At 46.0% G+C, this 23,371-nt stretch overlaps 1 protein-coding gene across 1 annotated transcript in view; it reads left to right on the top strand.

The window, feature by feature from the left end:
- Positions 1 to 2,003: 2,003 nt before the first annotated feature.
- The window catches only part of IL15RA (interleukin 15 receptor subunit alpha), a 55,445-nt gene continuing 34,077 nt past the window's right edge, over positions 2,004 to 23,371 (top strand). Inside the window, exon 1 of the mRNA XM_048836769.2 lies at positions 2,004 to 2,304. Within this exon, the coding sequence (XP_048692726.2) occupies positions 2,229 to 2,304 (76 nt within the window). The 5' untranslated portion in view covers positions 2,004 to 2,228. The remainder of the gene's footprint in view (positions 2,305 to 23,371) is intronic.

Genomic DNA, 23,371 nt, shown 5'->3' with positions numbered 1-23,371 from the left:
AGGACAGGCCTAACAAAGAAAATAACAGAACGCCACTAGCAGTCACCTTCAGCCCCCAACTAAAACCCCTCCAACGCATTATTAAGGATCTACAACCTATCCTAAAGGATGACCCAACACTCTCACAAGTCTTGGGAGACAGGCCAGTCCTTGCCTACAGACAGCCCCGCAACCTGAAGCAAATACTCACCAACAACCACATACCACACAACAGAACCACTAACCCAGGAACTTTTCCTTGCAACAAAGCCCGTTGCCAATTGTGCCCACATATCTATTCAGGGGACACCATCACAGGGCCTAATAACATCAGCCACACTATCAGAGGCTCGTTCACCTGCACATCCACCAATGTGATATATGCCATCATGTGCCAGCAATGCCCCTCTGCCATGTACATTGGTCAAACTGGACAGTCTCTACGTAAAAGAATAAATGGACACAAATCAGATGTCAAGAATTATAACATTCATAAACCAATCGGAGAACACTTCAATCTCTCTGGTCACGCAATCACAGACATGAAGGTCGCTATCTTAAAACAAAAAAACTTCAAATCCAGACTCCAGCGAGAAACTGCTGAATTGGAATTCATTTGCAAATTGGATACTATTAATTTAGGCTTAAATAGAGACTGGGAGTGGCTAAGTCATTATGCAAGGTAGCCTGTTTCCTCTTGTTTTTTCCTACCCCCCCCCCCAGATGTTCTGGTTTAACTTGGATTTAAACTTGGAGAGTGGTCAGTTTAGATGAGCTATTACCAGCAGGAGAGTGAGTTTGTGTGTGTATGGGGGTGGGGGGGATGTGAGAAAACCTTGATCTATGCAGGAAATAGCCCGACTTGATTATGTAAAGAGTTGTCACTTTGGATGGGCTAGCACCAGCAGGAGAGTGAATTTGTGTGGGGGGGTGGAGGGTGAGAAAACCTGGATTTGTGCTGGAAATGGCCCACCTGTTGATCATTTTAGATGAGCTATTACCAGCAGGACAGTGGGGTGGGAGGAGGTATTGTTTCATATTCTCTGTGTGTATATAAAGTCTGCTGCAGTTTCCACGGTAAACATCTGATGAAGTGAGCTGTAGCTCACGAAAGCTCATGCTCAAATAAATTGGTTAGTCTCTAAGGTGCCACAAGTACTCCTTTTCTTTTTGCGAATACAGACTAACACGGCTGTTCCTCTGAAACCTGTCAGGATCCCAGAGGCTCTGTTGACAGATCATGTCCACATTGGGGGCACCATCATCGACAGGCTGCAGGGCTAAAAATCTCCATAGACATTTGGGCTTGGGGCCGAGCTCTGGGACCCTCCCTCTTCACAGGGTCTCAACTCCCAGAGCTTGGGCTCCAGCCCTAGCCTGAACATCTACACACAGTGATTTTTCAGGGCAGAAGCCTGAATCCCCTGAGCTTGAATCAGCTGATCTGGGCCACCCACAGGGATTTTTTATTCCCCCATAGAGTCTGCCCAGTGGGTGGAGGGTTCAACTGGGTAATTTGATGGGGGGGGGGGGGGAGTGAGAGAACAACACACAGAAAATAATAGTGTGACCCTAGGAAAAGCTAGCAAGAGAGCTAGTGTTGCCAGAGCCCTCCCTCTGCGCACCAGATGCTTAGATCCACGTGTCACCTTCCCCTCTAGGTTTCAGAGTAGCAGCCCTGTTAGTCTGTATTCGCAAAAAGAAAAGGAGGACTTGTGGCACCTTAGAAACTAACCAATTTATTTGAGCATGAGCTTTCCCCACAAGTCTTCCTTTTCTTCCCCTCTAGGTGCTGGAAGGAAGGTAACTTGGATTCACCCAGGTGCCGGAGGGTTGGGACTACGTGTCGCCCTATCCGGGGGGTGCCGGAGGACTGGAACCAGGGGTCACTATCCCTTGGGCTGCTGACAGCCAAAGTGTCCCCTCCCCCCTCGCTGACAAATGCCCCTGACCCAGCTGCTGCGACTTCAATGCTGAAACCGAAAGCGAAAGGCGCCGAGTCCACTTGAATTAGTTTCCCCAAACTCTTCTGCAGACTTTTCCAGGCGCCTGGGGCGGATCCACCGAGCCGGAACTTTGCGCCCTCACTCACATGCCCCCCTTTCAGGTGCCTTTCGGGACTGAAACGTGCCCAGCCTGATCCCCTAATGAAGCTGCCTCCGTCCCGGCCCCAGCCGCCGCCGCCGGGGATCTGACCTTGCGCCCCTGTCCTGGAGAGGCTGGCGCCCTACCCTAGCTCTTCCCATGCCATGGCCCGGCTGCTGCTCTTGCTCTGCGGCATCGTCGGGCTCCTGTCCTCCGGCACCAGCGCGGCCGCGCTGCAAGGTAAGCGAGAGAGCGCAGCCTGCCAGCCGCTCCTCCTCCTCTTCCCCCGGAGCGCAGGGGCTGGGGGTCGGCAAAGGGGGCGGGGGCTGCTCCTGGCAGGGGACGAGCCCGCCCCACCAGCGCGCGGTCCTGAGCGGAGACCATCACCGCCAGCCCAGCTTGGCTGCAGATGGGGGGCTCAGGTGCGCGGTGCGCCCTAGAAGGGGAGCGCACTGGGAAGGAGCCACCTCCCTACGCTCGGGCCACGTGCGCTCTGGGGGAAGGAGGAGTCGGCGAGCCCCGGGGGCACCTGGAGCCAAGCCGTGCGCTCCAGAGCGAGCCTATGCGCGCCTCCGAAAGAGGGGGATCCCGTGCGCTGCTGTTAAGGTCCAGCTCCGAGGATGGGGACGAGGGGAGGTCCAGGCCCTTCCTGCAGAGCTGGCGTCGCTGCTTTCGCCCCGTGTGCGGTCCTCCGGGCAGCTGCACCGGGAGGGGAACCAAAGGACCAGCTCATGGCTGCACCCTGTGCACAAAAGGAACAGGGCACTGGGACTGTTCCCCTCCTTGTAGCCCCTTACCTGGGCCAGCCTCAGTTGCCAACCCATCCTTGCATTGGATCACCCCAAAAGTGTGTGTGTGTGAGGCAGGGGAGGAGATGGAGCCATCAGCCTTCCCCCCCACCCCCCAGCCAGCCTAATGGGGTCGTCTGCAAGGGGAGCCCACGCTACACCGTTCCAAAGGGTGGTACAGTGGGAACACTCCTCCTGTGCACCAGGGAGCTTTGGGAACCGTTGTCCCCTGCTGAGGCATTGTCCTCTAAAATGCCTACTGGGATAGGGCTGTCTGTTTAGGAAGACTCCTTAGTGGGGTGGAAAAGGGATCCACCAGGGGTGGCAGCAGGAGCCCTTCGTAGGAATTCTGTGGGAGCCCTTTTCCACCCCTTTAAGGAGGCTATCACCCAGGAAAGTGCTTCCCAAAGGACTGAAAATCCACAGGTTTATCTTGCATTTTTCCCCATGCCGTGCATTCGGATATGGGTGCTGATGTGAGGGCCTTGGGGAATTCTGGGTACCTGACGTTGAACCAGTGACCAGTGTATTGTAACATATATTTGTGCTGTAGGTGACATACTGATATGACCTCGTGCATGCCCTATATGCAACTTGCAGGCTTGGGGCTATGGTCTGTTCAGACTTCAGGCAGCCCTATGGCCAGCTAGGGTATTTGCTGCTCTGAATCAGATTCTAGTTTCTTTTTCTGTTGTTGACTCTGTTACTGTAAAGATGTACGTCTGATGGCGCTTGCCAAGAGCAACGTTCCGGAGCTGCTGGTGCTCCTGGACACAGCAGAACTGATGTTGCCCACGGAGCTCTGTTCCACATCAGATTTAGCACCCGTGTTTGTGCACATCCACATCTCAATCTGTTGACTTCTACTTGTACCCCTCAAACTTACCTCAGCTGTTCTGTGTGACTACCTGTCGGGACATTTTATTTATTGGTGTTTTTTTTTTAACTTAATTTTCATAAAGAAACCAACAACAAAATTCATAGAAGTAAATTATGTATTGCTTGAATATGTTACCCAACATAGCACATTTATACATAGATACATAGATATTAAGGTCAGAAGGGACCATTATGATCATCTAGTCAGACCTCCTGCACAATGCAGGCCACAGAATCTCACCCACCCACTCTTGCAATAAACCTCTCACCTATGTCTGAGCTTATTGAAGTCCTCAAATAATTTCACAGGATATCTAATACAAGTATGCAGTTATACAACTTTACAATGTCTTAACTGCATATCCTTCGCTTTCAGACTTTGTGACACTCTGCCAGCTTCTATTGATGCCATCAGCTGTTTTAACCTTTGTACTATACCTAACAAAGATCTTTCACTTGGAAGCTGATTCCCATGATTAAATGTGCAACCAGCTTTTTGGTGGACTGTAAATTAGGGGTGTTTGCTGTAATTAGGTGAGTACTGCCTCTCACTGTATGAAACCTGGCTTGAAATCAGAGCCACCGGGCACTGCACACATTGCAGAATTTCTAGGATTTGATGGGAGAAGAGAATCCTCTTTCTGGAATACATTTAGGAGCCCCCTGTAATCAATTTCCCACCCAAAAGGAGATGAGTTGGATGAAACTTTGAATAAGGGGAGTCAGACTGCGGGTTGGCCCTGTGTGAGTGTGCAAAGGGGAGAGGGATGCAAGGAGTCTTTACTTCCCTCCATGTCCTTGTGCCCCTGCACAGAGCCAACCATAGTATGAGTGGGCAGCACTGGACTGGGTGAAGTTAGAGCAGCTAGTCTCCTCCAAGCAGAGGGAGAGGGAAAGTGTGTGTCATCCATCCTGGTGCAGAGCTGAGCTCACATGGCGTTGGGCAAAAGGGTGGCAGGACTGTCGCTGCAACGTGACTCCTGCTCATTTCCTTTAGCCTTGTTAATCTCCTTGTATGATGCGCTACCAGAAGGATAGTCAGCTGCTCAGGTGATGAGGACAGTATATGAACCTCTGTAGATCCGAATAGAATAGATCCAAGGAGAACAGTGGGTGCAGCTTTCTCACGCTGATATTTAGTTACTGGAGTGGGGAGAGGAGGGAAAAATTCAGGGAGCAAAGAGTGGAGGAAATAGGGCGTTTTGCTGAAAGACACAGACAGCTGGCTGTGAATAAATGTTTCAAACTGTTATCATGGGGGATGGAGGAAGCGTAAGTAAGCTGAAACCAAGTTGGGCCCACTTGCCAAAAGGAAATATTTGCACATTCCTCCTCCATACTCCACCATGCCCCGCCCCCCAGAAGTGATTTTAAACACTTTTGTTACTCATTTGTAATTAAAACATACTTTGGAAACTTAAGGGCCTCAAATGCTGCACTCACTTACACCTGGGCAAGGCCATTGGCATAAATTCATTCATTTCTTTCCATTTATAAAAGACAACTGCTTGGACTCTAGGCACTTAAACCACAATTTAAAATGATCAAAGATAAACATCCAGAATAGACTGCCTTTACTGCCAGAGCCTCTGTACAATAATCATATAAACAGCCCTCGACACTCAAACAAATGTCCCACAACAAATCCTGAATCTTGGCCGGGGGTTAGACTAGATGACCCTAGCGGTCGCTTCTAACCTTATGGATCTATGATTCTAGCAGGCTGCATAAAAGTTCTTAATCCACCTTGCCCAGAAAATCCTGGGGAAAACAAGATCAACCTTTCGAGCATGTCCTGGAGCTCAGAATAACTAGGAAATGTCAGACCAAAGAGAAAAGCAAATGCTATAGCTGAGGAACTTTCCTGGAGAAGTTCTCAAGTGTCTCCTTCAAAGGTGACTTGCAAGGGATTAAAAATTGTGTTTGTGCTATTTTGCTTATGTATAAAAATGGCCTGTAAAGTATTTTTTCCTCCCTTATTGCTTTTTTAACCTTAAAAATACCAGAAATATTAAGTCTGGTCATCCCTGGTTTTGACAGAGGACTGGTTGGGAGCCACAAAGATATGTATTGAATGCTTTTTCAGCCCTTAATGGAAGGGGCGAGGGTTCTGCATCATTAACAAACCAGCTTTTCTCCCAAGTGTTTTAGTGAAATAAGTATTAACATAACCAAAGAGCTTTACATAGTGTAAATAAAAACCTTGTCCCCCTCTCAATTAATCAGATTTAACTTAAGCAGACAGTATCTCTGCTGTCAGAAATCTATGAGTTCTTCAGTTGTCCAGAGTAGACCAGCTCTGAATTTCTAGTATATATATATATATAAAACCACAGGGGAAAAACACCACCAAAAACCCTTAACTGCCCACTTCTCTCCTGCCACACACATGTTGCTCAGACCATATTTATATATCAAAAAGGATCAAAGACCCCCTTGATTTTTCCCCTTTGTTGGTCATCTTTAAACTGGGGGTGCTGTTAGGTCTAGCTGCCACCGGCAGATCATTGGCAGTTTGCCAAACGTATAAATACAAGCTGTATGAGAGAAACCAGTGACAGGTGACGGTCTCTGTGACTGAACAATGCAATAGAATGCTAGCAGCAGTACAGGCTTCCCCTATGTTGCCCTAGCAACATGCCTCTGTCCTGACTGCAGTGGACCAAGTATGGCATGAGAATAGTCCAGGCTTCAGGCATATTCAGTCACTGTCCCATTCTGCTGAGATTGCTCACGAGCATGCAGAGTTGTGGTGAGACTGTGGATTCCTTGTGGAATTTAGGAACTGATTCAAATCTCAGCTTGCACTCATGTTACACCAGTGTAACTGCATTGACTTCAGTGGTTTTATACTTGTGACGCATGGCTAGAAGAGGTTAAACATCCTGCAAAATAAATAACCTTCAAAAGACATGTGGGGAGATAATATTGTGTTTTTGTGTATTTACATATGTATGAGTAGGGTGGACAATGTAATCAACAAGCCCTGTCTATGCTGTATTCTGATAATTCAGAGGTCAAAAGAAGATCCTAGCATTTAAATGAATTGTAAACAAGGGATATCTCAGTATTCATCTGTCTTTGAAATGTAATGTGAATGGTGGAGGAACAAGCAAATGGCCTTATGTTAATTCTATAGCTAAGTACCGGTGATGGACCTCTTTAAAAGTCATCCTAATTACCTTTTGAACTCCATCTTGTCAAAGGACATGCAATTGTATAAAAGATCCTTGGGTCCTGATTCTGTCATCTCAGATCAGCTTACGCTTCATCGGAAAAACTTGAGTTGCAAAGACCGAGGTCCCAGTTATGCTGGTATGCCCTGAATGTGATATTTGGACATTGGACTATAACCTATGAACTGTTTCTGAAAGAACTCTTTGCAACTACAAAGCTCACCATCTATGCTGTGAATCTGAACTTCAGTGAATTGAACTCCTTTCTGTCTGTATATTGATCTTTTAACCATACTCTCTCTTTTTTGTTTTTTAATAAATTTTAGTGTAGTTAATAAGAATTGGCTGTAGCGTGTATTTGGGTAAGATCTGGAATATTCATTAACCTGGGAGGTAACGTGTCCGATCCTTTGGGATTGGTAGAACCTTTTCTTCTATATGATGAGATAAGATTTTCAGAAATTTTCATCATATTTGACGTGGGTACCTAGATGGAGGCCTGAGGCTGGATCACTTTAAGGGAACTGTGTTGTTTGGACTTCTGAGTAATCAGTAAAGTAATAAAGAAGCTGTTTTATACTGGCATGGTGAATCTAAGTATTGGAATATCCACCAGCTTTATGGGCATTGTCTGCCCCATTCTTTGCAGTTCACCCTGAGTGACCACAGCTGGCTCCCCACTGGGACCCCGGTCACAAAACTACTGTGAGATCAGAATCAGGCCCCAGGGATTTCACAGCTGTAAACACAGTTATTTAAACAGAGTCTGGTTAATTTCTGGTTTCAGAGGAAGAGCCGTGTTAGTCTGTATTCGCAAAAAGAAAAGGAGTACTTGTGGCACCTTAGAGACTAACCAATTTATTTGAGCATGAGCTTTCGTGAGCTGTAGTAAATTGGTTAGTCTCTAAGGTGCCACAAGTACTCCTTTTCTTTTTGGTTAATTTCTGTAATTTCTTTCAAAATGCCTTTGACAGTAGTTGAGCTTGTGTTATTTAGCTAGAGCATCAGCCTCTAGGACTCAGGAGACCTGTGTTCTAGTCTTGACTCTTCCACTGGCCTGCTGGGTGACCTTAGGCAAATTACTTCATTGCTCTGTGCCTCAGTTTCCCCACCTGTAAATTGGCGATAATGATACTGACCTCCTTTGTAAAATGCTGTGAGATCTACTGATGAAAAGCACTAGATAAGAGCTAGGTGGTGTTGTTATTGCTTTCCTTTCAGTCCAGGATGAATCAATATGTATGAAGCACACGTAGGTGTTATACAGCATTGTGGATGTAAGGTTGTCCTGTACTTTCAGCCTGACAAGACACATCATGAGGTCTAGGAGATCTAGAGAAAACTTTCCGGAGTCCTTAACTACTTTGGTCATAAATTCTCCCAACACAGATGTTCAAATGGTATGTTCTAGTGTCAATTAATAAATAATAATACTTAGCACTTTTCATGTATAGGTTTCAATGTGCTTGACCGAGGAAGGCCAGTATCATTAGCACCATTTTACATGTGGGGAAACTGAGGCACAGAGAAGGTAACGTAACTTGCCCATGGTTTGTAAGAGACTAGGGCACAGGCAGTCTGGCCTAGCAGCCGCAGCTGGGCTGATGGCCACAAGTCAAGGATGGCCACAAGGCAGTAGTCAGCAAGCTGGGATCAACAGGAAAGAGTCAGAATCAGAGATAGTTATCAGGCTGGAATCGGATTGGGGCCAGAGACTGGAGATCAGAAAGCAAGGTGAGGCCTGGCATCACAGCTAGCCAGAAGTCTGCATGTTACCCAGACAACTTCCTACACCACCCTCAGGGTTAAATAGTGACCATTGGCCAATCAGAAGCCACAGGGTGCTGTTGCTCTGGCCTGTTTGAGTGATATGGCCCGGGGCGCCTAATTCCTCAGTGCTCCTTGGCTAGCATTCTATGTGATCTGGTGGCAACAAAGGCACCTCAGTTGTTCCAGGCTCTGTGGACCTGGGTTCTAGTCCTATGAATCCTTACATGGTTGCTGAGAAAAGTACTGAAAACTGACCCCCCAGCCAAGTGCTACATCTATTGAACAACACTCCTTTCTCTGTATACTGTATCGTTTATGTGCAGCATACAAAGAAATTGCTACACAAAATGCAGACGTCTTGATCAGCTACTGCCTCCTTTTTCTCCCCACCTGAACCTGATATCCAACTTATGATGCCCTTGAAAGATCACTGTGAGAAAGGACTAAAACCAAAGTATATTTGTACCATAAGAATCTAAGTGTGTGTGAGGAAAACATCCGGAGGTGTTGTGTATAAATATTTTCAAGTTGATCGAAACGCCATATCACTGAGAAAGAGTTAATGCACCAGTGGGTTGATGGGAAATCTCAGGTGACTGCCAATGAGGCATCTGCGTTCTTAGCTCATTGTTATTTAAGCACTGAGATATAGTGGGCTTTGTCAACAATAATACACAAGAGAGGTTGCGATTATGACATCATAGTCATGGCTCTTTCATACTCTGTTGGAAATGTGCTTAAAGGCTTGTACAGCCTGTTGATCACCCATATACATCTTTGACAATTAATTCCAATTTAAATGAAGATGAACATATAGGTTGCAATCTTTGTGATTCTGGAGTTTACAGGAGAGACTGGAAGCTACACCAAGATCAGGACCCTATTCTGCCACATGTTGCACATATGAGTCACTGTTCTGAAGTTATTACTCTAAAGTAAACAAGACATAATTATTATCTCTTCTCTACAGACTGAATTAAGGCCCTTCTTCAGGAAAGCAGTTAAGCATGGGCTTAATTTTAAACCCATGCTTAAATCCCATTAAAGTTAAGTATATTCCTGATCAGGCCAGGGAGATTAAGTAACAAAAGGAATCGATGGTAGAGGCAGAAACGGAACTGAGGCCTGCTCTACACTAAAAATTTAGGTCATGAAAAATTCACACTCCAGAGCAACATAGTTAAACTGACCTAATCCCTACAGTAGACCGCGCTAGGTCAATGAAAGAATTCTTCTGTTAACCTAGCTACCGCTTCTCAGGGAGGTGGATTACCTACGCCAACGGGAGACTCCATCTGGTCAGCTCAAGTAATGTCGCTGTAGCATTTTGAGTGTAGACAAGCCCGTAGGCACCGAACTGCTGTTTGGGCCAGTTGTCCTGCACTGCTAGGACAATGCTTATGTTCAGAGCATCGCCAGCGGCTTCTGTATAACCTAGGCTTACAGAGAGGCAGTGGCATTATTGATTTAAGGCAACAACGAAATGGATCTACTGCTCTCTATGAAGTGACTGTGCAGAAGCTACCATAAGCCCATCCGTGTGACCTGCGCTGCCCATCCCTGGGATCTATCATGGGCATCGGAATGCACTAGTAGGGGGGAAAGGGAAGGGGGAGCACAGGCGGGGGACCAGAGAGTGTTTCCAGCAGCGGAGGGGAATGGCTTAGTGAGACTTGCTCTGGAAAAGCTGCTGGGAACCATCCCAACTTCAGACTAGTCTCAGCAGCAGTCGGACTTGTAAGTCTCTGAAAATTGACAGTTTTCTACAGATTAAACTTGTTTGTACCCATTGGTGTGTGCCTAAGCATTACAGGCACTGACGTTTTCCCCCCCATGGGTGCGCCGCCCAAGGCCCTACCACCACTCCACGTCTTTCCCCGAGGCCCCGCCCTTGCTTCGCCTACTCCTGCTGCTGCTCTGCTCTTGAAGCCCCGCCCTGACTCTGCCTGTTCCCACTCCCGCTCTGCCCCCTCTTCTGAGACCCCACTGCTCCTTCCTCTCAGCCCACCCCCAGGCTCCTCCCACCAGCCACTGCACACCTGGTTGGCGGTCAGCTGTGGCTGGTGGGTGCTAAGTACCCGCTGTCTTTTTTCCATGGGTGTTTGAGCCCTAGAGCTCCCACGGATTTGGCACCTGTGCTAAGCAGCATCCATGGAAAGTGAGAGAGAGGGACTTGGTCCTCAATGACACAGAAAGTGCGGTATTTTTAACACAGAGATAGCAAATGTGTTCTAGTTATCTTGCTGTTAAATCCTGAGCGGAGACAAGACACTTACAATGTTTCCCATGCTGTCACCAGCCATCATCAGCACTATGCCCCCTGACCTGGGTTGACCTGATTGTAAAACCACAGTGCCTTGTCTTCACAATGGTTTTACACGCATGATCTCCTAAGAACAACAACCCTCCTTTTTATTTGGCAGTTAAAACACAGGTAGAGATGTAGGGCTAACCTGCCAAAAATAGTTCCGTTGCACTATGCACCTGGGAGAACATTAACTGCCTGGCATGCCAGGTTGTGTCTAATAGAAGAGCACTAGGGACACCAGCTTCATGCCTGTCCTTGTCAGATAGTGGAAAGCATTCCAGGGAATCAGAGTTCACAAGCTTTTAGCCATGGCAGGGTGCGTGTTTCGCTCAACTGATCAAATATTAAACAAACCCCTCAGAGCCCTAATGCTCACTTAGGCTGTGGTTTGTTTTTTGGGGGGGGGTTTGGGCTTTGAAAAGACACTTGGGCTTAATTAGTGTAATTTATTGAACATCAACAGAGCGCTCAGCACTTCACAAATATCTAGAGACAGTCTCTGCCCTAAGGTGTTTAGAATCTACTGCAGGCACAAGACTAAACACTTTAGACACAAATAGGTTTCCTGCCACACTGTGGGAGCGAATGGTTGGAGAGAGCATTGCTGGCATATGTTAACAGAAAGGACTTATTATACAGTAGCAGCTGCTGGAAACCCAAGGTAGGCAGAGAGGGATGGGATGGGGGCCAAAGCAAATGACTTTCCATCCTGAAACTTAGCTGCGAATAAAGCATTTGGGCCAACTCCGGCTGTTGTCGTGGATGTTCAGACTTGTTCAAAGTGGCCAACGTTTTACATTGCATACTGTGTGGGAACATTCAACCACAAGTGATGAGACCCAGTGTAGGACCAATTGGATGAAAGTCAATGGTGTGTGTCTTGTGTTATGCAGGATCATACTAAATTATCATAATGGTCCTCTAATGGGGGGGAACTCATTGCTGAGGTGCCCCCTTGAGCCAAGACACAGCATTGCAGGCATTCCCCCCTAGTTATCAGTGTCTCTCATAGGGCTGCAGCCTCCATTACTCCCACTCTGGAGTTCTGTCTCCATGTGCAGCTTCTTCCCTAGTCCACTACTAAGGAGAGCCCCTAACAGCCTCTCCCACAGCCTCCTGACTCCAGAGTCTTCCCCTGCATTGATTCAGGCCTGTCTTCATGGAGCCCTATCCTCCTCCTCAACTGGGCCTGATACTGAATTGAGCCTAACCCCACCACTGCTACCCCCACCCCAGGTTAACTTTTCATTTGCCAGCGTAGGGCATATGCCTCATCACAGCTCCCTTCTGGCTTTAAAGTCTATGAACTGAGTGTCTAAATCAGGGACTGGAAGTCTGGATTAGGGTTGCCAACCCTCCATGATTGGCTTGGAGCCTCCAGGAATTAAAGTTTACTCTTTAATTAAAGAGTATGTCATGTGATGAAATCTCCAGGAGTACATCCAACATAAATTGGCAACCCTAGTCAGACTCCTAGGTTCTTCTTCAAGTATTTGTCCGTGTGGATCCCACTCATAGTGCACAAGCATCCTACAGGCAGGAGCTGATAATGTTTTCACCAGCATTATCTGTAGGGGCTGTGTGCGTTCCCCACCTGCCCTCCTCCTCCCCTTCCCAAGGGTGTAAAGAGAGGAGCGATCCCAGATGCTCCTCAGTTCTCTCTTTCCACCACTGGCAGCAAGTTGGAACAACCTCAGTGTCCCCACAGTTGCTCAAGGTAGGCTTGCTACATAGTGTTTACCATTGTGACTGTACTTATTTTATTGTTGCTGGTTATAGTTTACTCATTTAGGCTGGTGGAAAAAAGTATCTATAGTTTTCGATTAGAGTTAGGTTAGAGTTACAGGTATCGGGGTTATCAGCCTCATGGTCAAACCTAGGTCGCCCAACATGAGACCCGGCAATTCCCTTGACTGACAGACACAATCAGTGTTCCTTTTGTTTCAGGGAGATCCCTATCCCCACAATGTGTGCAACTAATCGGTTATGCCCAAAACTCAAGGGAGGCCCATCTGAGACTTTTTGGGATGGAAAAGTCTGTGAGGGAAGTGTCTGATTTGGGAGTGATCCAGAGAGAAGAGGTGCCTGCCCCTTCCTTAAAACCTCATGCGTCTAGTTCTGCATCTACAAGAGACATTGCTCTGGGCTCTTGGGGATTGAAGAGAGCTCATGCTTCATCCAAGAGCTCAAAGACTGTATCTCAGAAGCCCTCGGAGCAGTGAGGCACCCCTGTTGTTTGTGGAAGACAGAAGCACAGCTGCTTCTCAGCGCCAGTCCACACCTCTGGTACTGAGTAAGAAAAAGCCATAGATCACTATAGACTTGACTAGTTCTGCATCGGGGAAGTCGGTATATGATATGTCATTGAACTCAGCACCAAGCAAAAATTGTTCCCTTGGAGCAACTATTGGCACTGAGGATCATGAGGCTGTTTGTTTCAGTCTCATCTGGGGTATCGATAATTTAAAAATCCGGTGGCACCAGCCAGCACACTGGCACTGACTCACCCGGTGCCGATTCACTCGGTACCACTTTCCACAGTGCACAGATTTCTGGTACTGACCGTTTCAATGGAGGTGTCCAGCACTGCCCGAGCGGAACTCAGAGACCACCTGAAGTGGAGTCTACTCTCCACTGTTTACAATCTCAAAATCCACCTTGGGTACTGGTAATGCAGATCTCTCTTCACCTGAGACTCTGAGAAAATCTGGGAGCCCACCTCAGAATCTCCAAGATCTCAGCTCCTCCTATTTATCTTAACAAAGAGAAGGTTAAAGGGTGACTTCATTATAGGCTGTAAGTGCCTACATGGGCAACGGAGATTTAAGAATGGGCTCTTCAATCTAGCCGAGAAAGGTCTAACATGATCCAATGGCTGGAAGTTGAAGCTAGACAAATTCAGACTGGGAATAAGGTGTGATTTTTCAACAATGAGAGTAATTAACCATTGCAACAATTTACCAAGCCTTGTGGTGGATTCTCCATGACTGACAATTTTTAAATCAAGGTTGGATTCTCTAAAAGATCTGCTCTAGGAATTATTTTGGGGAAGTTCTATGGCCTGTGTTATACAGGAGGTCCAACTAGATGATCACAGTGATCCCTTCTGGCCTTGGAATCTATGAATGAATGAATCTTCCGATTGAGGGATTTTCATCATCCTCTTCCTTGGCTGCTTCCAGCAGGAACCTTTTCTCCTGGTCGCTCTAGAGACAGGGACTTTTCTAAAAGTGATTCTCATCACAATCCAATTCTATAGAGGTCGTGTACTTGAAATTCCCATTCTTGGATCCCACCTCATTGGTCAAATATAATGTATTCTTATGGCTTCTAGACACGGCAACATAAGCATTCATGGGCATACTCAGTATCTGGACCACTTCTAGTTTCCTCCTTCAAGAGCCTCAGAGAGGATGTCATTCCAGAGGAGCAGCAACTTCAGAATGAAGGAGAGGACATGGGTTGACAAGAGGATCCATCAGTGCCTTTATATTTTTCACCCTCCTCTCTGGATGAAGAAATGGTTTCATTTGCCCCTGATGTCACTGAGGGCTGTAGGGCATTTCAAGACAACCTCAAAAAGATGGCAGAAGTTTTGAAATTCCTCTTTAGAAAGCATGTAAACAATTTGATATCTTACAACCAGTCTCTCAAGGTTGCATTGCCATGCCCATAAATGAAGAAATTTTGGACCCAGCCAAGGATGTATGTGCCACTTCAGTCTCCATCCCTGCCCCATCTCCAGTGCATAGGGCACCTGCACACCATGAGTGGGATCTCATGGACAGAACATCTCAAAGAACCAAAGTAACCATTTTTTCTAGTCCTTCCTCTCCCAGTAACTTACAAAATAACCTTGGGCAACTCACCACGGGTCAGTTTTTCAAAAGTGGTTTGTAATTTTGGGTATCCACCTTTAGACTTTGAGGTTTAGATTTTCAAAGGGACCTAATGAAGTTAGGCACCTAACTCCCAGGGAAAGTCATAGAATCATAGAATATCAGGGTTGGAAGGGACCTCAGGAGGTCATCTAGTCCAACCCCCTGCTCAAAGCAGGACCAATCTCCAATTTTTGCCCCAGATCCCTAAATGGCCCCCTCAAGGATTGAACTCACAATCCTGGGTTTAGCACGCCAATGCTCAAACCACTGAGCTATCCCTCCCCCCCAAAGTCACCTAGCTCTCTAGGGCTCCTTTGTGTATCTCAGCCCTCAGACCTGATTCGCTCCATCTGGCACTTCATGTAATCATTCACACCCATGCGAAGCGGATATAAAACACTACCAATTCAGAATTCTCCCCTCACTGATAGAAATGGGAGTGTTTTGAACCTATTTTGCACAGATACAAAAAAATTCACAAGGTGCACAGCAGTCGAGAATTGAGTCCCTGTGGCCCGAGTTTCAGAAAGTTGCATCTGCAGTTCCCAGTGGTGTGATAGGTGTTTATCTCCTCTGAAAATCAGACACTGGGAAGTGTCTAAAGTTGGGCATTCAGAAACACAAAGACCCAAAATTAGAAGCCACTTAAAAATTTGAGCTCTACCCTCTCTGTCCTTCAATTTACATATTTGTAAAATAGCAGTAATAATATTATCCTGTAGGACTGTTAAGGCTTAATTCATTAACCTTTATAAATTGGTTTGAGATCCTTGGGTGAAAGGCGCTGCCTGAGGGCAAAGTGGGCGTTTACATGGTATATATTATACACTGTGATTTTTTTTTTATTACACTTGGACAGGGAGAATGGGATTTTTTTTCCTTTATGCTTTTCTGCAGTATTTGTTTTACTGCAGTTAAAACTATTTGTTTGTAGCTCCAAGATCAAGTAAGATCTTGTCCTGCACAAGAAATGTCTGACAAATATGTGTTAGGACTAACGTCTTAAACTTTTGAGAGAGATTTTGGTGAATAGTGAGGACCTCATAGAAGAAATGGTTGTAGGGGATAATCTTGGCTCAAGTGATGATGAGCTAATTCAGTTCAAACTGAACGGAAGGATTAACAAAAATAAATCTGCAATTAGGGTTTTTGATTTCAAAAGGGCTGACTTTCAAAAATTAAGGAAATTAGTTAGGGAAGTGGATTGGACTGAAGAACGTATGGATCTAAAGGCAGAGGAGGCCTGGGATTATTTTAAATCAAAGCTGCAGAAGCTATCAGAAGCCTGCATCCCAAGAAAGGGGAAAAAATTCATAGGCAGGAGTTGTAGACCCAGCTGGATGAGCAAGCATCTCAGAGAGGTGATTAAGAAAAAGCAGAAGCATACAGGGAGTGGAAGATGGGGGAGGGGAGGGATCAGCAAGGAAAGCTACCTTATTGAGGTCAGAACATGTAGGGATAAAGTGAGACAGGCTAAAAGTCAAGTAGAGTTGGACCTTGCAAAGGGAATTAAAACGAATAGTAAAAGGTTCTATAGCCATATAAATAGGAAGAAAACAAAGAAAGAAGAAGTGGGACCGCTAAACACTGAGGATGGAGTGGAGGTTAAGGATAATCTAAGCATGGCCCAATATCTAAACAAATACTTTGCCTCAGTCTTTAATAAGACTAAAGAGGATCTTAGGGATAATGGTAGGATGACAAATGGGAATGAGGATATGGAGGTAGATATTACCATATCTGAGGTAGAAATGAAACTCAAACAGCTCAATGGGACTAAACCGGGGGGCCCAGATAATCTTCATCCAAGAATATTAAAGGAATTGGCACATGAAATTGCAAGCCCATTAGCAAGAATTTGTAATGAATCTGTAAACTCAGGGGTTGTACCGTATGATTCGAGAATTGCTAACATAGTTCCTATTTTTAAGAAAGGGAAAAAAAGTGATCCGGGTAACTATAGGCCTGTTAGTTTGACATCTGTAGTATGCAAGGTCTTGGAAAAAATTTTGAAGGAGAAGGTAGTTAAGGACGTTGAAGTCAATGGTAAATGGGACAAAATACAACATGGTTTTACAAAAGGTAGATCGTGCCAAACCAACCTGATCTCCTTCTTTGAGAAAGTAACAGATTTTTTAGACAAAGGAAACGCAGTGGATCTAATTTACCTAGATTTCAGTAAGGCATTTGATACCGTGCCACATGGGGAATTATTAGTTAAATTGGATAAGATGGGGATCAATAGGAAAATTGAAAGGTGGATAAGGAATTGGTTAAAGGGGAGACTACGACGGATCCTACTGAAAGGTGAACTATCAGGCTGGAGGGAGGTTACCAGTGGAGTTCCTCAAGGATTGGTTTTGGGACCAATCTTATTTAATTTTTTTATTACTGACCTCGGCACAAAAAGTGGGAGTGTGCTAATAAAGTTTGTGGATGATATAAAGCTGGGAAGTATTGCCAATTTAGAGAAAGACAGGGATATCCTACAGGAGGATCTGGATGACCTTGTAAACTGGAGTAATAGTAATAGGATGAAATTTAATAGTGAGAAGTGTAAGGTCATGCATTTAGGGATTAATAACAAGAATTTTAGTTATAAGCTGGGGACACATCAATTAGAAGTAACGGAGGAGGAGAAGGATCTTGGAGTATTGGTTGATCATAGGATGACTATGAGCCGCCAATGTGATATGGCCGTGAAAAAAGCTAATGCAGTCTTGGGATGCATCAGGAGAGGTATTGCCGGTAGGGATAAGGAGGTGTTAGTACCGTTATACAAGGCACTGGTGAGACCTCACCTGGAATACTGTGTGCAGTTCTGGTCTCCCATGTTTAAGAAGGATGAATTCAAACTGGAACAGGTACAGAGAAGGGCTACTAGGATGATCCGAGGAATGGAAAACTTGTCTTATGAAAGGAGACTCAAGGAGCTTGTCTTGTTTAGTCTAACTAAAAGAAGGTTGAGGGGAGATATGATTGCTCTCTATAAATATATCAGAGGGCTAAATACCGGAGAGGGAGAGGAATTATTTAGCTCAGTACCAATGTGGACACAAGAACAAATGGTTATAAACTGGCCACCAGGAAATTTAGACTAGAAATTAGACGAAGGTTTCTAACCATCAGAGAAGTGAAGTTTTGGAACAGCCTTCCAAGGGAAGCAATGGGGGCAAAAGATCTATCTGGCTTTAAGATTAAACTCAATAAGTTTATGGAGGAGGTGGTATGATGGGATAATATGGTTTTGATAATTAAATATTCATGGTAAATAGGCCCAATGGCCTGTGATGGGATATTAGATGGGGTGGTATCTGAGTTACCCAGGAAAGAATTTTCTGTAGTATCTGGCTGATGAATCTTGCCCATATGCTCAGGGTTTAGCTGATCGCCATATTTGGGGTCGGGAAGGAATTTTCCTCCAGGGCAGATTGGAAGAGGCCCTGGAGGTTTTTTGCCTTCCTCTGTAGCATGGGGCACGGGTCACTTGCTGGAGGATTCTCTGCTCCTTGAAGTCTTTAAACCACGATTTGAGATTTCAATAGCACAGACATAGGTGAGAGGTTTTTTGCAGGAGTGGTGGGTGAGATTCTGTGGCCTGCCTTGTGCAGGAGGTCAGACTAGATGATCATAATGGGCCCTTCTGACCTAAATATCTATGAGTCTATGAGGATCTTGGCAGCTCCTGGCACTGCTTCCCAATTGTGGCCAGATCCACTCACTGCTCTATCTCTTTAGTTCCCTCCTCTACAATTTCCCCTCAGAGGCCTTATTAACACTACGAATATTGACAAGCATTTTTCTGCATGAATGCAGCTCTGCTAGTTGTGGCAGGGTTAGATGAGCATGGTAAAAACACCTGTCTCCATCAGTACAGCTGCACAGGTGCAGAAAAACTCCTATGGATTTTCCCAGTGTACATGCACCCAGTGTCCCCCTGTTTGCGAATAAAGCTACAGGACTTCAGACCAGGGATGAAAGTAACTGACCAGTATGCAGGGCGGCCGGGGTCCTGGGCAAGGGGGAGGGGGGCGCTCTGGGCCCCTGGAAGGGGCGGGGCCTCAGGCAGAAGGGGTGGGGCTGGGGCCAGACTACCCCAGCCAGCCCTTCACCGCTGCCCAGCCTGCGCTGCCCGGAACTCTGGCGGCGATTTAAGGGCCCAGGGCTCCAGCCACTGTCTCGGTAGCGGCAGTGGTGGCCAGGAGCCCCAGGCCCTTTAAATCACCGCTGGAATCCCGGGGTAGCGGCGGCAGCCGGGAGCCCTGGGGCTCCAGTGGCAATTTAAAGAGCCAGGGGGTAGGCCCGGGCCCTTTTAAATCACCGGGCTCCAGGGCAACTGCCCCCTTTCCTCCCCCCACCCCCCTTCAGCGGCCCTGCTGATACAGTTGGCTGTGTACCGGTGGCCACTTTCTTATGAGTACGCTGGACCGGACCGGACGGGCTTACTTTCACCTCTGCTTCAGACACATGAGAAGACACTCTGCTCGGCCTCCATGCATCTCTATTCCTATTTGTGGGGTCATGGGCTTCTCCTTAAGGGACCCCTAAAAAGGCACTGCATATTAGATATGCATCTAGCAGTCCTGCAGAATCCACCACGGCCCTGGTGCATCTCACTGCTTTAGCATCAAACCTTGAAGGCTTTGGCTGGATTAAATCAGGGGTTGGGAATGAGTTGTGAGGTTTTCCTTTTCAAGCTGAACCAGTTGACCCACCCTAAGTCCTCTTTCCTTTCCCATTCCTCCTTCTCTCTTTGGGCCTAATACAAGGCCCACTGGAATTTATGGGCATTGGATCAGGCCCTTTGTCTGCCAAGAAGGAAAGGAAAATTGTTAAAAAGTGGCCATCACTTCAGTGACGCAGCACACTGAGATTATGTGGAATCCTTTGGAACTGATAAGATATCAGTGGAACTGTTATGAAATAGTCCTTGGAACTATTTTTCAAGTCCATATCCTTACATATGTGCATCTTGGGTTTGGTCGAATATTACTTACACACCTTAAAGAATGCCTCCCTGTGCCCAGGATTCTGAGCTGCCTGCTGAATGAACTGTGAGTTCACATCCGGGGAGAAACACAACTGCAAGTCTTTCCCTTTGGGAGACCTGCTCTACATTCACGACCCACTGAGATAGCTGAGCTTCTCTGGGATGACGACATGGGGAGTGCTTAGCATGGTCAAGACCCAGATTTTCCAAAGTGGCCTCTAATTTTGGATGCCTGGATTTTTGGGTATTTTATTATAGACACCTGGGGCCAGAACTGACATGTGGGGAGAGGTATATGGGGTCACATGCCCCTCCCCCCATCAGATTTGCGGCTTGGCTTGTACTGAGCATGCTCACACAAAATGAGCATGCTCAGTAACACTTTTGAAGCCAGCTGCGCTCACTCTGCCCTTTCTCCCCCCACTGTCAGTAGGCATTGGTCATCTCTACCTGAGGCTCCAAGTTTCAGAGGTGCTGAGCATCCACAACTCTACTTGAAGTCAAGGGGAGCTCTGACAATGCTTTTCATAACCTACAAATAGTTGCCGGTTAAAGAGGAAGAAAACAAGAGCACTGTAAAAACAATGGGAGTCCCAGCCTCCTTTTGGGAATTCAAGTATCAGTTACTCATAGACATAAAAAAACAAATTCAGATGCTTTTGTATTTCCTGAAGTTAGCAGCTGGGTTGCCTTGATGTGAGTGATGCTAAATGTCCAAACAGCACACTGATGTTGAGTAATGTGTGTTTAAGATTAAAATAAGAACAGGTTAGATAGATTTAGGCCTCTCCTCGTTCAGGAAGGTTAATTTGTGCAAATTTCCATGCCCCTTAGTGATTTCCAGATAACTGATGTGCTCATCCTGCGGGAGGGCAGCTTTGAATTCTAACATAGGAGTTGAGCCAGGAGAGGCTGTGGACGTTATGAATCTAGGCAGACTTCATGTCTCCAGAAGCCATGCTCCCTTTCCAGCCCATGGGGGCTTACAGTTTAGAATTAATCTGGCCCAATGACTTGCTTTTAGAAAATGAATCCAGAAACCTGCGTTCTGCCACAGGCTTAAGTTACATGACCTACCTCTGCCTCATTTTCCCAGTCTGCAATACGGGAACAAAAACGTTTACCTACTTCATAGCGTTGATTTGTGAAGCTTAATTTATCAATCTTTGTTAAGGACTTTAAGATCATTGGGTGGAAGGGGCCATAGAAAAACAAAGTATGATTATGCACAGTATATTGTCTTTGCTCCATGGAGAGCACTTTGCAAATTAATTTCCAAGCTGCACAGACTGGAATTGGGAGAGTTGGGGCTTGGGGAGGAGGTAGAGGAGTATCTAGAAATAACACAGTCAGGAAGAAATAACCAGCTGGCTGAGGATTTCAGCAGGAAGAAGTAATGCCAAAGACAGCATTCCACATCTCCCACTGCTACTCAAAGCAGTCAGTTCCCAATGAGAAACACAGACTAAAATCTGTAAGAATGAATCATCATGGTGCACTGGCTTCAGCCCATGCCGAGACCAGTTCCCAGAAAAACATCACCAGAATTAGCAGTTCCAGCAGTGATACCAAGGACTGAATGGTCAATGGGTCTTTCTCAACCCCAGCAGATCCCTCAGCTGCCACTGCCTATGCTACCCCTCTCCTGTGGATAAACAGAATAAATGAATGATGTGAAGTGAATAATAATGAATAGATTTAAACATGAATAAACAGCACCAGCTATTTAAATGAATTATCCGAGGGCAGGAATAAACTTCTGGTGCATACCAAGTGGAATGAGCTGTCCGACACTGCTGGTGCGGGGGAGAGATAGCTCAGTGGTTTGAGCATTGGCCTGCTAAACCCAGGGTTGTGAGTTCAATCCTTGAGGGGGCCATTTAGGGATCTGGGGCAAAAATTGGGGATTGGCCCTGCTTTGAGCAGGGGGTTGGACTAGATGACCTCCTGAGGTCCCTTCCAACCCTGATATTCTATGGTGTCAGGACTTCCCATACAGTTGTTCTAGCTCCTGAGGGAGTCTTCTGGAGCCAGTTAGCATGTCTGGAGCCTTTGCTGCTTGAAAATGTTTTTCCAAGATCTGGATTTACATTAGAACATAAGGCGGCCATACTGGGTCAGACCAATGGTCCATCTAGTCCAGTATTCTGTCTTCCAACAGTGGCCAGTGCCAGGTGCTTCAGAGGGAATGAACAGGGGTTTGGACTAGATGACCTCCTGAGGTCCCTTCTGTGACGGGTCTGATGTGCCAAGACTACTTCTGCCCCTGCTTTCCCTGCCAGCTTGAGACTCCAGCACCCTGTCTTGTTGAGCCAGACATGCCCGTCTGCTCCAACACAGACGCACGGTCTGAACCACGTGCCCCAAAGCTGCAGACTTAACTGAAAGCAACTTAAGAAGTGTTCCTGTCTTTAACACTCAGATGCCCAACTCCCAATGGGGTTCAAACTTATACATGTTAAAGCTTATACAGGGTAAACTCATAAATTGTTTGCCCTCTATAACACTGATAGAGAGAGATGCACAACTGTTTGCGCCTCCCCTCCCCAGGTATTAATACATACTCTGGGTTAATTAATAAGTAAAAAGTGATTTTATTAAATACAGAAAGTAGGATTTAAATGGTTCCAAGTAGTAACGGACAGAACAAATTGAATTACCAAGCAAAATAAAATAGAACAAGCAAATCTATGTCTAAGAAAACTGAATACAGATAAAAATCTCACTCTTAGAGGAATTCCAGTAAGCTTCCTTTTACAGACTAGTCTCCTTCTAATCTGGGTCCAGCAATCACTCACACCCCCTGTAGTTACTGTCCTTTGTTCCAGTTTCTTTCAGATATCCTTGGGGGTGGAGAGGCTATCTCTTTAGCCAGCTGAAGACAAAATGGAGGGGTCTCCCCTGCTTAAATAGACTTTCTCTTGTGGGTGGAGACCCTCTCCTCTCTACTATGCAAAGTCCAGCTCCAAGATGGAGTCACGTGGGCAAGTCACATGTTCATGCAAGACTCAGTTTTTACAGACAGAAGCCATTGTTTACATGCTACCTTGAACATCCTCAGGTAGACTTCTTATGTGGATTGGAACCTTCCAAGATCCATTGTGCATTAAGTGCTTCTTGATTGGGTACTTAACTAGCAAATTCCTTTCTAAAGAGGCTGACCAAATGCCTTACTAAGGTTATTTAAAATTGAACAAGAATACAGCCAATATTCATAACTTCAAATACAATGATGACACATGCATACAAATAGGATGAATATATTCAGTAGATCATAACCTTTACGTAGATATGTTATATGGCATATGTAGCATAAAACATATACCAGTTATGTCATATGTTTATATTCAGAAGCATATTTCCATAAAGCCTTATGGGGGGCACCATCACACCTTCCAACCCTGATATTCTAGGATTCTATGCACAGAACAGCTAATCATCAAGTAATCCATTCCCTGTCACCCATTTTCAGCTTCAGGCAAACAGAGGCTAGGGACACCATCCCTGCCCATCCT

This window comes from Caretta caretta, chromosome 1 (assembly GCF_965140235.1).
Source record: "Caretta caretta isolate rCarCar2 chromosome 1, rCarCar1.hap1, whole genome shotgun sequence".
Lineage (NCBI taxonomy): Eukaryota > Metazoa > Chordata > Testudines > Cheloniidae > Caretta > Caretta caretta.
This window is presented reverse-complemented; position numbering and strand designations above follow the sequence as displayed.